This window comes from Camelina sativa, chromosome 15 (genome assembly GCF_030686135.1).
Source record: "Camelina sativa cultivar CO46 ecotype springtype chromosome 15, ASM3068613v1".
NCBI lineage: Eukaryota > Viridiplantae > Streptophyta > Magnoliopsida > Brassicales > Brassicaceae > Camelina > Camelina sativa.
In genome coordinates this window covers 32352712-32366542 of record NC_141894.1, presented here as the reverse complement: position 1 = coordinate 32366542, position 13831 = coordinate 32352712, and the positions used below count along the sequence as shown (strand labels likewise).

Here is a 13831-nt window from a genome sequence, read left to right as displayed (position 1 = left end):
CTCTCATTCTAAAATCTATGTTTTAATATACTCCCACTGACAGTTAATGTGTGCAATGTAATTGTAAAATTTAACACATAATCTTTTCTAGACTCGGTTATTTTTGCAAATTTTGGAAATGCAATTAGAAACAAATATATATATATATATATATGGTGAAACTCTTCCGAGAATAAACCTAATGAAGTCGTAGTTAGGTCAATTGAAAAAAAAAAAAGAAGTTGTAAACGAATCCAAAGACTCTTGATTATTCATAACCGATTTAAAAATTTAACATCAATTTTAACAAATGATACAATATTGGTATCACTTCTAATAATTGACACTATACGGTTAACATCAATTATTCACAATTGATATAAATATTTAACATCACTAATTATTACCGGAGCTAATATAACATCATTTATATTAAGTGATTCAAAAATAACATCACTTTAAACAACCGATGTATATTAAAATCGACTATAATAAGTGATGCAAACGTTTAGTTCAACAGATGCAAATATTTTGCATCACCACCTCCAGAGTCACTTAAATAAGTGATGTAAAACTCTCGCATCAATTATAACTGATGCTAATATTCAAAAGAAGCGACACAAAACACCCCTTTTTTGTAGTGATTGATGTTAGAAAACGCTTCAAACCAAGAATTCATGTGTTCTATTTTTCTTTTTCTTTTTTGGTACTTTTCATGTGTTCTATTTACTATGATGGATTGATGGTCTTTATTTTTATATTTTTCTAATGGTTAGTGATTACGAAGAGTTACAAATTTAATTGAAATAAAATATGTAATAATATCCAACACTTCCATATGTTATTTTTTTGGTAAGATTAGCTTAGGTTCTTGATCAGAATATTATGTTTTGAGAATATCAAGAATTTGTATTTAATTTATACTTTTTCATATATTGTTCTTTTGGATATCATACTTTTTTCATTGTTTGAAGTATTCACTTTTTTATTTTTCATTGTTCGAAGTACTCATTTTCAATAAAATAAAATAAAAATAAGTTTTGTTTGAAGTACTTATTGAAAATGAAGTATTAAATGAGTACTTATTTTTTTAGTTTCAAAAATGAAAAGAAACTCATAAAAAAAATATATTAAAAAGTTTGTAAAGCTCTAAAAAAAAAGAATTTCTCAAAAGTTCAAGAAGAACTAGAAGATGAGTTGTCGGTTACCTGTAACTTATAAATTTAGTCGGTTCAGAAATATTTATTTATGTGACATCTCTTTCAGATTTAAAATCAAGTGACAAACAGAGTGGGATTTCAAATCTGAAAGAGATGTCACATATAATCCTACCTCATAATACTCTCCTATTGCATTCGGTTGTTGTGTACACAGCTCATCTTACAGAGTTGTTTTGGCCCGTCCTTTGCCTCGACCTCTTCCTCTACCACGGCCTCTTCCTCTTCTGCTGTATGCCAAGACCTTGGTTGTACCCGGACTGCTACTTGCCGAGTTTGAGTTTGGTAGAGACTGGTCTCCTGGGAGCCACTCTTCTTCGTGCGTGCTTGAACTGTTATGTGAGGCACTTGATTCGCTGTCATCGTTTTCGTTGTTAATTGCACCATCTGAGCCATTCCCTACTGCCATATCATCAGCTATAGGCTGAGAAGCCTCGGTAATTAATTAATTACTCCAATTCGTGAGAACGAAATGTTAATGACTTAATATGTAAACAAAGGTGGGGGACACAACATGGAATGAGTCAAGTTGTACCTCATTAGAAAATTCAACAAATTTGGTCAAAATAAAAAGACGATGATGAAGTGAAGTCTCTCTCAGATCTAAAAGCCCATCGCGAGCTAGATGAGATCTACCACTTTCTTCTCAAGTCCTTGTCTGAATTGAATTCTCTTTCCAAAACCGCCGCCACCTGAGAGGGTCTGAAGGTTCGGCGGAGGGAGGATGCATCTGCCGGAGGTTTCAAATGGCGGTGGCTCAGGTTTTCCGGTGGTCTCCGTCGGAAGTAAGATGAATAGGTATCGGAGAATGGACTCCGACGCGGATGAATCGCAGACTCATCTTGAAGCAGAGGCAAGAAACAGCAGAACCAGAAAATACGTTATGGCTTGTGCTTTTTTTGCGTCGTTGAATAATGTTCTTCTCGGCTACGGTGAGACTTTTACATATATATACAACCAATTCAAATCAGATTCTTCTTCTTCTTCTTCTTCTTCATCTTCTTCTATACTTTTGTTAAAAGGTGTGTCCTCTGTTTTTGGTATATGTCAGATGTTGGGGTAATGAGCGGTGCGGTGTTGTTCATTCAGCAGGATCTTAAAATAACGGAGGTGCAGACTGAAGTACTCATCGGCAGCCTCAGCATCATTTCTCTCTTCGGAAGCTTAGCCGGTGGTAGGACCTCCGACTCCATCGGTAGGAAATGGACCATGGCTTTGGCTGCTCTCGTCTTCCAGACCGGTGCTGCGGTGATGGCTGTGGCTCCGTCCTTCGAGGTCTTGATGATCGGAAGAACTTTTGCTGGCATTGGGATCGGGCTTGGTGTCATGATCGCGCCTGTCTACATCGCCGAGATATCCCTAACTGTAGCAAGAGGCTTTTTCACGTCCTTCCCTGAGATCTTCATAAACTTAGGGATCTTGCTTGGCTATGTCTCCAACTACGCCTTCTCGGGCCTTTCCGTGCACATCAGCTGGAGGATCATGCTTGCAGTTGGTATTCTTCCTTCCGTTTTCATAGGATTTGCGCTGTGCGTGATCCCTGAGTCGCCGAGGTGGCTGGTCATGAAAGGCCGCGTGGACAGTGCACGAGAGGTGCTCATGAAAACGAACGAGCGAGATGACGAGGTGGAAGAGCGTCTCGCAGAGATACAACTGGCGGCTGCACATACACAAGGCAGCGACGAGGAGAGGCCGGTGTGGCGTGAGCTTCTAAGCCCATCTCCTGTTGTAAGGAAAATGCTGATCGTTGGGTTTGGGATCCAATGTTTCCAGCAGATCACAGGTATCGACGCCACCGTCTACTACAGCCCAGAGATCCTGAAAGAAGCAGGGATACAGGGCGAGACAAAACTGCTTGTTGCAACTGTGGCTGTTGGGGTCACAAAAACAGTCTTCATACTATTTGCCACCTTCCTGATCGATAGCCTTGGCCGGAAACCACTGCTCTATGTGAGCACTATTGGAATGACTCTGTGTCTCTTTTGTCTAAGCTTCACGCTCACATTCCTCGGCCAAGGAACTCTTGGCATAACCTTGGCTCTTCTGTTTGTTTGTGGGAATGTTGCCTTCTTCTCTATTGGGATGGGACCTGTTTGCTGGGTCTTGACTTCAGAGATCTTCCCATTACGGTTAAGAGCCCAGGCCTCTGCGCTTGGGGCGGTTGGGAACAGGGTGTGCAGCGGTCTTGTGGCCATGTCCTTCCTCTCCGTCTCACGTGCCATCACTGTCGGAGGAACCTTCTTCGTATTCTCCCTTGTGTCTGCGCTCTCGGTTATCTTCGTGTATGTGCTAGTCCCAGAGACAAGTGGGAAGTCGCTGGAGCAGATAGAGTTGATGTTTCAGCCTCAGGGAGGGCTGGAAAGAAAAGACGGTGAAGTTGAGCTTGGAGACGCTGAGCGTCTTGTGCGCAAGTAACAGGAGTTTTGAATGTTATATATACTTTGGGCGCAGAAATGAACATGTTAAAGTAGAAGAGGCAGAAGAGAAGAGATATTCGTGTTTTAGATCTAAAGAAAGTAAGACAGATCTTCTAAGTGCCTTTGATGATGGTATATAGAGTAATAGAACCATTGCATTTGCATATTCAAAATGGTTAAGGTTTCAAGATTCGGATTATCAAACGAAGAATGAGACAACATTACAATAACAACACTTTTATCACTTCTACTTCTTTTGCCAACCAATAACACTTACCACTTTTATTGGTGTGAGTGAGACATAGATAAAACGAATTTGTCTTAAAAGGGTTGTTGTTATAAATAGATGGTTGGTTATTTATTTTTGGTTTAGAAAACCAGGTGTAAACCCAGATGCGTCAAACACTTTACTGCTTAAGGCACCCAACCAATGAACCAACCTTACTCTTCTTCATATATTTATATAAGACAACATGATAACATTCTTCTATTTATTTTACCACATCTTCATCTCACATCTCCCAACAAGAGAATGACGCACAACTCAAAATGAGCCTTGCGATGAGATGCATACATTACACATGTTCCGGTTCCTTCGGTTTTGTTCCACGGTTGGTACTTCTTCTCTGTCGTTCCTAGGGACCAATATACTCCCCATGCTTACAAGATTAAAGGTTGGCATAAACAAACTAAATGCCAAAGTACAGTCTCACTATTACTACAAAGCGAGTATTTGCAATGTGATAATAAAGTGTACAAAGAGGATGTGATGAAAGAAAACACACAGACTACAAAATTAATGATCAAGGTATACTAAAGCAGGTTACTTTTCAAATTACAAGTTATATTTACATGTCTTTTAAAAAAAATATATATATATATTTAGAGGTTTAGGGTGTAGGCTTGTACACCTCCTTAGATCAAGACTAGAACATTTTACATGGTCCCCTCCCAAGTGTCACTCCAACCAAAAATGGTTCAGAGCAGTTTCTAATAATATGTTCATACTGAAGCGCACAGATTAGGGTTCAGGCCAAGACTGCACCATGTTCATTTTGTTGCTATCACTTGCCATAAAGAAGTCCATAAAGAAGGATATTGCAATGATCAATGAAGTCACTCTAACATTACTTACTAATAAAAGGAGTAGTTTGAGGCTCCTAAGGCCATCCACATCAGCAAATCAAAAACATTCTTAAAAGAAGCCACCTCAGCTAATCTAAAATTCATATTTGTCTTCTTAAATAATTATAAGATTTCCAAAAAAAAAAAAGAATACATATCGACAAATTAAAATTTAACCTTAAACGTTAACCCATAAGTTCCGACAAAGCTATGATCTTTAGAGTCTCAAGTTTCATCCGAAGACATCCATGCTTTTAACCAAAGTTAGTAAATTCTTAAAAGAAGCCACCTCAGCTAATCTAAAATTCATATTTTTCTTCTTAAATAATTAGAAGATTTCCAAAAAAATAATAATATAAATCGACAAATTAAAATTTAACCTTAAACGTTAACCCATAAGTTCCGACAAAGCTATGATCTTTAGAGTCTCAAGTTCCATCCGGAGACTTATGGATTCCGTTTTCAAGGACATCCATGCTTTTAACCAAGGTTAGTACATTATTAAAAGAAGCCACCTCAGCTAATCTAAAATTCATATTTTTCTTCTTAAATAATTAGAAGATTTCCCAAAAAAAAAAAAAAATACAAATCGACAAATTAAAATTTAACCTTAAACGTTAATCCATAAGTTTCGAGAAAGCTATGATCTTTAGAGTCTCAAGTTCCATCCGGAGACTTATGGATTCCGTTTTCAAGGACTGCCATGCTTTTAACCAAGGTTAGTGTTCCCTTGATTTGCTTATGTTTGACCAGTTCACAGGAAGAATTTTCTAAATCATATGCTGATTTTTTGCTTTGTGTTTTTCTTTTATCAGTTCTTTTTGGAATAAACGACCAGCCAGGCTTTGCTTTTGTATCTCTGCTATTAATCATTCAAGTTATGTGAAATCAACGCTAATGCTGGAAATCAACAAAGGTAATCAAAATAATATTTTGTCTAGAAGATAGTTTATAAGGTTATAACCTTAACGTACATATTAAACCAGCTTTTTACATCATAACGCTTAACTATACTGCAGCAGCCAAAAAATAATGTCAACTCAAAGAAATTGGTTGAAGTTGAGGGTGTTTTATATAAGTGGAAGTGTCGAATTTTACAGAAGGTCATATGATATAACAAAGGGAAGCAACTCATATCAAGTTCTATGATGCGCGAAGCTTCTAACTTATTTCGCTGGTAGGTGATTCATTATCCCTAACTATGTTTGAACTTTGTTTCCTGAATGGAGAGACCTCATATAAGCATGTGGAGGATTAGTTTGTAGCCATAGAATCACAGTTACTCTTAATATTGACTAATGACTTCTTGGTTGCATTTATTTTCATCGTCACATAAGATATACTAAAGTTTATAAAGTCTTGATTTTCCTTATAGCAAAAACAGATTATGATTTAGTTTCCTGTTTGCCAAAAAAAAAAAAAAAAAAAAGATTTAGTTTCCAAGTTCGAAAACTTCATTATTGCATGAATGTGAATTATGTGATGGTGTCAAGGATCTGGCTGTGTAGGTGAAGGTGGATGTTGAGGAGAGAGCAATGCTAATTCTTTGATCAAGGTCGATTACATTGTTCAACAATATGTTTTCTGTCTGAATTAGCACTGAATACATAACTGATGAATTAGCTTTGAACCGTTGAATTGATTGTTAGTTTTTTCAAAGAGACTTTTCTTTTGAATGGTTAGTTTAAGATATGGTGACGTGCTCTTCTAATCTGATGTGTAAAGATGGAATCTGCAAATGAAGAATTGATACGAGTTTGCGATGGAATGGAGACATGAAAGGAGAAAATTATGTTCGTTTCGTAAATATTTAAGCATTAATTGTTGGCAAGAAGTGGATCCTAGCTATAACTGGTTCTTGATTTTTTTATTTATTTAAACCCAACTATGAAAGAACAATGAAAAGGGAACACCACATAATATTGTAGATGGATTTCATTACCGAATCAATGCAAGTAGCCTCGTGAGATCAGGCTTCTTTTTTGCTTCTACCATGAGAATGTTAAATGTATGTTTTGGATTCATAAAAGCTTATAGTTAGGTCCTAACAACCAGGTACATATGTTCCATAAGTTATTGGAATTATAGATTTAGCACCTTAGAAAAACATTTCCAGTGTTCTCGATCGCAAACATATGAATAGATGATTCTTCGTTTCTATTAAAATGTACATGGAAGCGTATATGCGAAGGAGAAAGGCAGAAAGCTTAATGGTACGTACAAGGAAAAATAAAACATTTGGAATAATATGGAACATTAAAGTAAAGAGTCTTAGCTTGTGAGCTCTGCTATTAGATCGGATAAGACAAAATGAAAGTAGATACGCAATGATAGTGATTGTGTTATTGATAAATGATACACCGATAAAGAAAGGAAATAGTAGGGATAGAGGCAGCAGTTTAGGTGAGTTTGCATGTATAATAATTTCTAAAATATAGTCATACGCATTAGCATTTCTATATGTCAATGTGTGTAACACTAATTCTGATCTAATATCTGAATATTTAATAATATAATCACTGAAACATTATTCGGGTATGCTAATTTTCCTTCTAATTTTATTATAGCTAAAGGTTACAATCATCTGCTAAGATTCAAAGTTAGTAAATATATACCAATATATTTATTTAATTAATGGATTTGGTATTGTTTAAAAATTCAAATTGCTTGTAAATGCAGATTTTGGAACAACTCACTGTGAGGAAAAAGTCGTTGTGCCGAACAGAGCGTTGTGTCAATCAGAAAGTCGCATCAGATCACAGACGCCCGAGTTGCTGACATGGATGTGTAAGCTGACGTGGCAAGACGTGAGTGGATGTGATGATGTGTCGAGAAAAGGTGATGACTTGGCATTGAAGATAGAGACAAGATGGTTCTTGGAGATATGGAGAATATTCTCCACAGCAAATTAAGGAAAGGATAAACTTGAGCAGCAAGCAGTTTCCTTATCCTTGGAGATATGAAGAATATTCTTTACAGCAAATAAGGAAAATATAAGCTTGAGAGCAAACAGTTTCCTTATCCCGTGATACTTGGAGATTCGCCTTCTAGGGGTTCTCAAGTCGTGTATATATATTCTAGGAGTAGGCCACGAGCCAATTTGAGCACTCTAGAATATTGATACAGTTGTAAACTTCGAAGCCACAAAGATAAGGCTTAGAAGGTGTGTTCACAGTTCTCTGTGACGTTAATCAGGGAGGTGATTAAGTGCACAGAGAATTGTTTTTCTTTCTCTTAGATCTACACTGGTGAGAGTTTAGATAGAAAAGAGAGAAGGTGAGTTTTATTCTCTTAGCAAAAAAAAAAAAAAAGAGAGAGGGTTAGATTCATTCTTAGTCGGGATCAATCCTATTGGGTAGAATAGGTTGAGTAAGGGCCGAGACAAAATTGTATCATTGTAAGAGATAAATTTTGTTAATAAGATTGAAGAGAAAAACGTTGGCTTGGCGCGTTCCAAGTGTAAATCAGTGTGTTGTGTGTCTCTATACCCTTTCAATTGCTCAAGTTTATCCTTTCCTTAATTTGCTGTAGAGAATATTCTCAATATCTCCAAGAACCATCTTTTCTCTATCTTCAATGCCAAGTCATCACCTTTTCTCGACACATCATCACATCCACTCACGTCTTGCCATGTCAGCTCACACATCCATGTCAGCAACTCGGGTGTCTGTGATCTGATGCGACTTCCTGATTGACACAACGCTCTGTTCGGCACAACGACTTGTTCCTCACAGCGAGTTGTTCTAGAATCTGCATTTACAATCTCCCTCTTTTTGACTGAGTTTGATACTCAAGCATCTCTCTGGTTCATCCTGAAAAGACACTCCAACAAACACAAGCCAAAAACAGAACAAGCAACAACTAGACAAAACAACAGTCATTATCAAGCAAAATCAATCAACAGCTTGTTCAAAAATAGAACTATGATTAAGAACTTAATAATCAGAAACCCCATTGGGCTGCAGCGGATACCATGTTCTTAATAGCTCTCTAATCAGACTTAAATAATTGGCATATCCTCAATTATTAACAACCTAAGATCAACCACTTAGTCAATTAAGTCTCCCCCATAAACAATGATTCTCCCCCTAAACCAAGTAGCTACAAGAATTCTCCCCCATAAGTACAGAGCTCCTTATCATTAGGCGTTGAACAAAAACCAGAACCAGTGTGTGAAATTAGTTCAGACAGATGAACTGCAGATGAGAAAGAACGATCAGAAGGCTGAGGAATCATTCACTTTGAAGACTGTAGAAACTCAGACGTCTGTTCAAGGTAATGAGGGAATACTGATTAAGAAGTAGTTCCGAAGTCTGAAGGGTGTACAACGTCAGCATCAATCTTCATCCAGATCTGATGCAGAGAAAGAATCTCAGAGTTCTGAATATCAAGGTTATGGACACTTCCAATCAGAATGTTCTAGACTTGAAAGAAGAAGCGTGTTGAAGTGTTACAACCGTCAAGGCTGTGTTCATACGAAATCTTGTTTGACATGGAGTGATATTGATTCAGCCAAAGAAGATGATGAGAATCAGAAGTCTGTTTTGGAGCCTAAGGATGATGTGGCTGGCTTATCTATTGAGAAACAAGCCATCGCTCTGTCTAAGGATCCGATTCTGCAGAAGAAGGAGAATTATGATCTGGTGTCTGAGAAGAAAGAGTTGCTCTATAGAGTCTTCACTCTTGAGAAATTGTTGTCTGAGGAGAAAGTTATTACGTCTCTGTTGAGACAACGTCTTGAGGATCAGCTAAAGATTAACAAGAGACTGAGTAAAGGAGCAAAAGATCTGAACAAGCGGCTGGTCACTCACAAGGGTACTATGATTGCAAACTATGGGATGAAGAACCATGGAAGAAACTCAAGTGGTGACACAAGTGCAATGAATGGGTCAATAGTGCTGCAAAACAGAGGTGGTGCTGTCAAACGAGCGTCTGAGTTCAACCTGCAGAAGACTAAACAGATGATTGTTGTGAACAACCTGAGAGGGAAACTGCGTCGGTGTTGGTATTGTGGTGTGATTGGTCATATTAAGGGTGATTGCTACAGGTTTAAGAATCGTGTAAGTCAGCTTTTAAGCCAGAAGAAGTTCCACAATGATAGGAAGAAGAGGCAATCAAGTCTTCATTAAGAAGAATGATCTGTATTGTTATAGTTGATCTTCAAGTACCACAATTAACAATGGTTTACATCTCAAATCGATGAAAGAAAAGACAAGATCAGAAGTTGAGACAAGAATGTGGAGTGTCGGAGATCAGAACAAAAGAACATGTCAATGTTATTATGCAAGTCAGAGCCTCCACAAAGCTGACTGTTTCAAGTGTCTAGATTGTACTATACCACTCACGCATATGAAAGAGTGTCACAAAGATGTTCGAAGATACATGCGAGTAAACATCAAGAAGCATGACATGAACTGTTATGTTGCACACTCTGTTGATGATCAACAGACTATTGTATTGAAGCACTGAGGTTGTTATAGGTACATGACTGTGAATCAAGGAAGGCTACACAACTTTGAAGAAGGCTTAGCTGACATGGTCACTTTTGGAGATGAAGCTGAAGGTAAAATCAAAGGCAAAAGTGCATCTCGGGGTAAAGATCAGCCCACTATGGTGTCTACCTTGTCAATGATCTAAAAGCCAATCTGATTAGCATCAGTCAGTTGTGTGACGAGGGTTTAGATGTTAACTTCACTAAGGAAAGATGTCAGGTGGTTGATGAGCGCGACAATATTTGAATCCAAGGTCAACGCTCTAATAATGGCTAATATATTAAAGTTGTCCAATCCACAAGCAAAAGAGTTCAATCAGCAGTGTTCTCTGATGTCTAGAGACATGATCTGAGAAGGAGTGTATTAACTAGCTGCTGTCAAGTGTAAGCTGTAGCACTCAGAAAACTGTGAGAATCACTTCCATCAAGAAGCTGCTGGAAGGATTCAGGAGGGTAGAGGTGTTGTTCTGATGCTATTACACAGAGTTGTTCGGATGCAGTTAGTGGTGTTGCATGTAAGAGCCTTGCAAATGGAGTTAAGTTGCAACACCTTGATATATTAGATGGGCGAAGCTACAGAGGTGGCTACTAGGTCTATAGATGTTGTTACAGGTCAGCGCTTGGCTGCTGGTTGTCTGTGAGTCACGATTGTGGAAAACAGAAGTTGGACTAGTTGGACAAGTTGTGGAGAACAAGGCATGACTGGTCGTACAAAGCTCTAAGGAGAGTTTGCTAGACACAACACCTTCACTTCAACACGAGGATTGCTAGGAATGGCTTCTTTCAGAAGACTGTTTACTTGGAGCAACTAGAAGTGAAGATGAAGCTAAACCCATGAGAGTTGGAAATGGTTTATCTTAGAAGATGAATCAGGAGACTGTGTGAATGGTAAATGGTACGTGGATTGATCAATTGTCTGAAGATGTGTTGTACCAGCAAAACAGACATCTGTTATGTACTTGCAAGCTGTGAGTGGTTCAGTGACAATCATAAAGTCTCACACATGCATCATAGGGTTGATGTGACAAAAGGAGCCAGCAGAAACTTGAAGAGATATCTCTCCCTGAATCACCGTCAATGATCTGGTGGTTGTTGCTTTCTAGGAACATAGCTGACCGTCTGCTACGCTCAGAAGCTTGCTAAGGTACCTCATTCAATTGTTGAATATGAGGTTAATGCCTTGGGAACCTGTTTCAATCGCCCGATGAGAAACAAAAAATTGAGAACATCGTACGGTACATTCTTAGACCTTGCATCAATTTTGTGTGATAATCGTTTGTTTGTTAATATTGTTGTAGATCATGTACTAAAATTACAATTACAGGATCCTGAATATTAGTTTATTCATAGATTAGTTGTGGAGAAACTGATAGTAATAGAACATCAGAGTACTGATTTGCAAATTGCTGATTTGTTTACAAAACCATTGGACTTGGATCAACACATGATTCTGGGAAAAAGTCATTGGTGTTTGTGGGATCTAATATGTTATGTGAGTTGTGTTAATCAGATACAAGGACATGCATCAGAACAGGCCATGGAATTCTTTGAATGTATAAAAGAGCAACACTCTGTCTAAACGAAGAGTCAGTGGAAAACAGCTGCATGTCATGCCAATTCATATGGGGGATCTCGTAAAACGTTGTCGTGAAGAAGGAGGTCAAAGAACTGAAGAGTGGCATTATTATGCATTCCATTCTGAAAGAAGTACCAGTTGTTTGTAACTTAAAAAAAAAAAAAAAAAAAAACAAACAAACAGAGTTATGTGGCTGGTACGTCTGCAACAGAATCCTGAAGAATAATAACAAGGGAATGCACAAATATCCGCGGTTGAGAAGTCAAGTGATATCGCTGATAGAAATCAGGATATTCAACAGAAGATCGTTCATATCATCAAACTGTGAAGATCATTCATGCCTGTTGGATCTAAGCTCTAAGGTAGTGTATCATGAAAAGTCATAAAATAAAAATAAAATAAAAAATGACTTGATACACTCCTGTCAATGCACTCTCCAAAGGAAATTCCAGCTGCCTACTTCACGTTGATGATGAACCATGAGAATCAAAGGCATGCCAGAGCGAAAGACTAGCCACTGATCATAAAGCTGTTCTTTGAAGATTCACAAAAGGTTGTGGTAGTTTCTGGTGAAGTCCCAAACAAGTGGTTGGCACACATCACATAACAGATCTCAAGGTATGAAAGCCGCTTACTTTAAGAAGTAAAAATAATATACAAGTGCTCTTGATGGTCTATTGCTTTTCTGGTTCCCTCACTTCCTGTGATTAACTATGTTTTGGATGTCTGAGGTTGTGTATAAAAGGCTGAAAAGAAAAAAATGTGTTGTAAAATCAATGTTTTGTAGTTAAATTCATATGATTGATTGTTGAAACACGAGGCTGATTGTAAATATTGTTGTTAAGAAATGTTTGTATGTTTTCAACAAGTGTGCACTAATGTGTGTGTTAAGTGTTTCAGGTTTAAGCTTCTTTGTTTCAGCCCATATGAATGATCATGACTCTCTAAGAGGTAAACTCCATAAAGCAGCAATGGATCAAGGGTCTGACATCTTGAGTGATGGATTGATCATGGAAACATGATCAAAGAGCTGCGTGTTCATCTAATTATTTGGGTGAAAAAAAAGTGTCCCATGAGTACTGAAGGGTTGGAAGTAGCTGTTAGTGAAACTCACAACTTGGTTCAAGTGGTGGAAGTGCTTCAGAGAATTGTTGTTGAGTCATCATGCGTCTGAGGACGATGCGAAAGACTGATACTCAGTTTGTATCGATAAATGAGTATAGTGTCAGTTCCATGATACGAAGGAATGAAGCTACCTATACCGGAGGCTGATGAGTGTTCATAGACAGAAGGCTGTCCTTGCAAGTTGTTGTTTGACTTTTATGACTGTCGGGTTAATCAATTGAGTTTCATCTTTGATCAAAGTATTTGTTGCAAGGGACTGTTACCAGAAGATGGATTATGCTACGAAGCAATTATCTATGTCCCACCAGCTGTTTGACATGTGCAGTATCGTCTGTATCACCTAGAAGACATCTTCTTGAGTTAAGAGAGAATCTGCAGAAGTGGGTTGATACTTTAGTGTTGTGAAGTCAACAAAAGAGTGACAGGAGATCATCTCAGCTTTGTTGACCTACAAGTGCATATGATTGTGATGAGACATGTTATCTGCAATGAAGACAGAGGTGTGATACTCTGTTGTTAGGATCGTGATACATCCATTGAAGAACGAACGTTTGTGGTTGGTTCCACTGATGATGTATGAAGATGTTTGAAGCTGCTGGGCTTCTGAAAAACTGTGTCTGAGATTAAGCCTTACTTATCTAAAGGTATATGTGATTTGTGGGCTAATCTGTCAACTGCCAAGGGTTTGATCAAGATAGTGATTGTTCTTGTAAGGAACTGTGCATTTGGAGTCTCACAAGACCAATCAACACTTTGTTTGTCTATGGTGGAGTAAATGGCTAGGCGGGTATTAGACATGTGAGACTGATGATAGTTGAGTTAACAGATGATCATATGTTTGAGTTCCCTACAGATGACAAATTGGAGAAGTGATATGTGCTTAGCTCATCTGATTAGTGAA

At 37.9% G+C, this 13831-nt stretch overlaps 1 protein-coding gene across 1 annotated transcript; it reads left to right on the top strand.

Moving 5' to 3' along the window:
* Positions 1-1083: 1083 nt before the first annotated feature.
* Positions 1084-3857, top strand: LOC104747776 (putative polyol transporter 4). The gene is made up of 2 exons (XM_087489267.1): positions 1084-2128; positions 2248-3857. The coding sequence occupies exons 1-2, from the start codon at positions 1921-1923 to the stop codon at positions 3609-3611; spliced, it is 1572 nt and encodes a 523-aa protein (XP_087345393.1). The 5' UTR covers positions 1084-1920; the 3' UTR covers positions 3612-3857.
* Positions 3858-13831: the final 9974 nt, after the last annotated feature.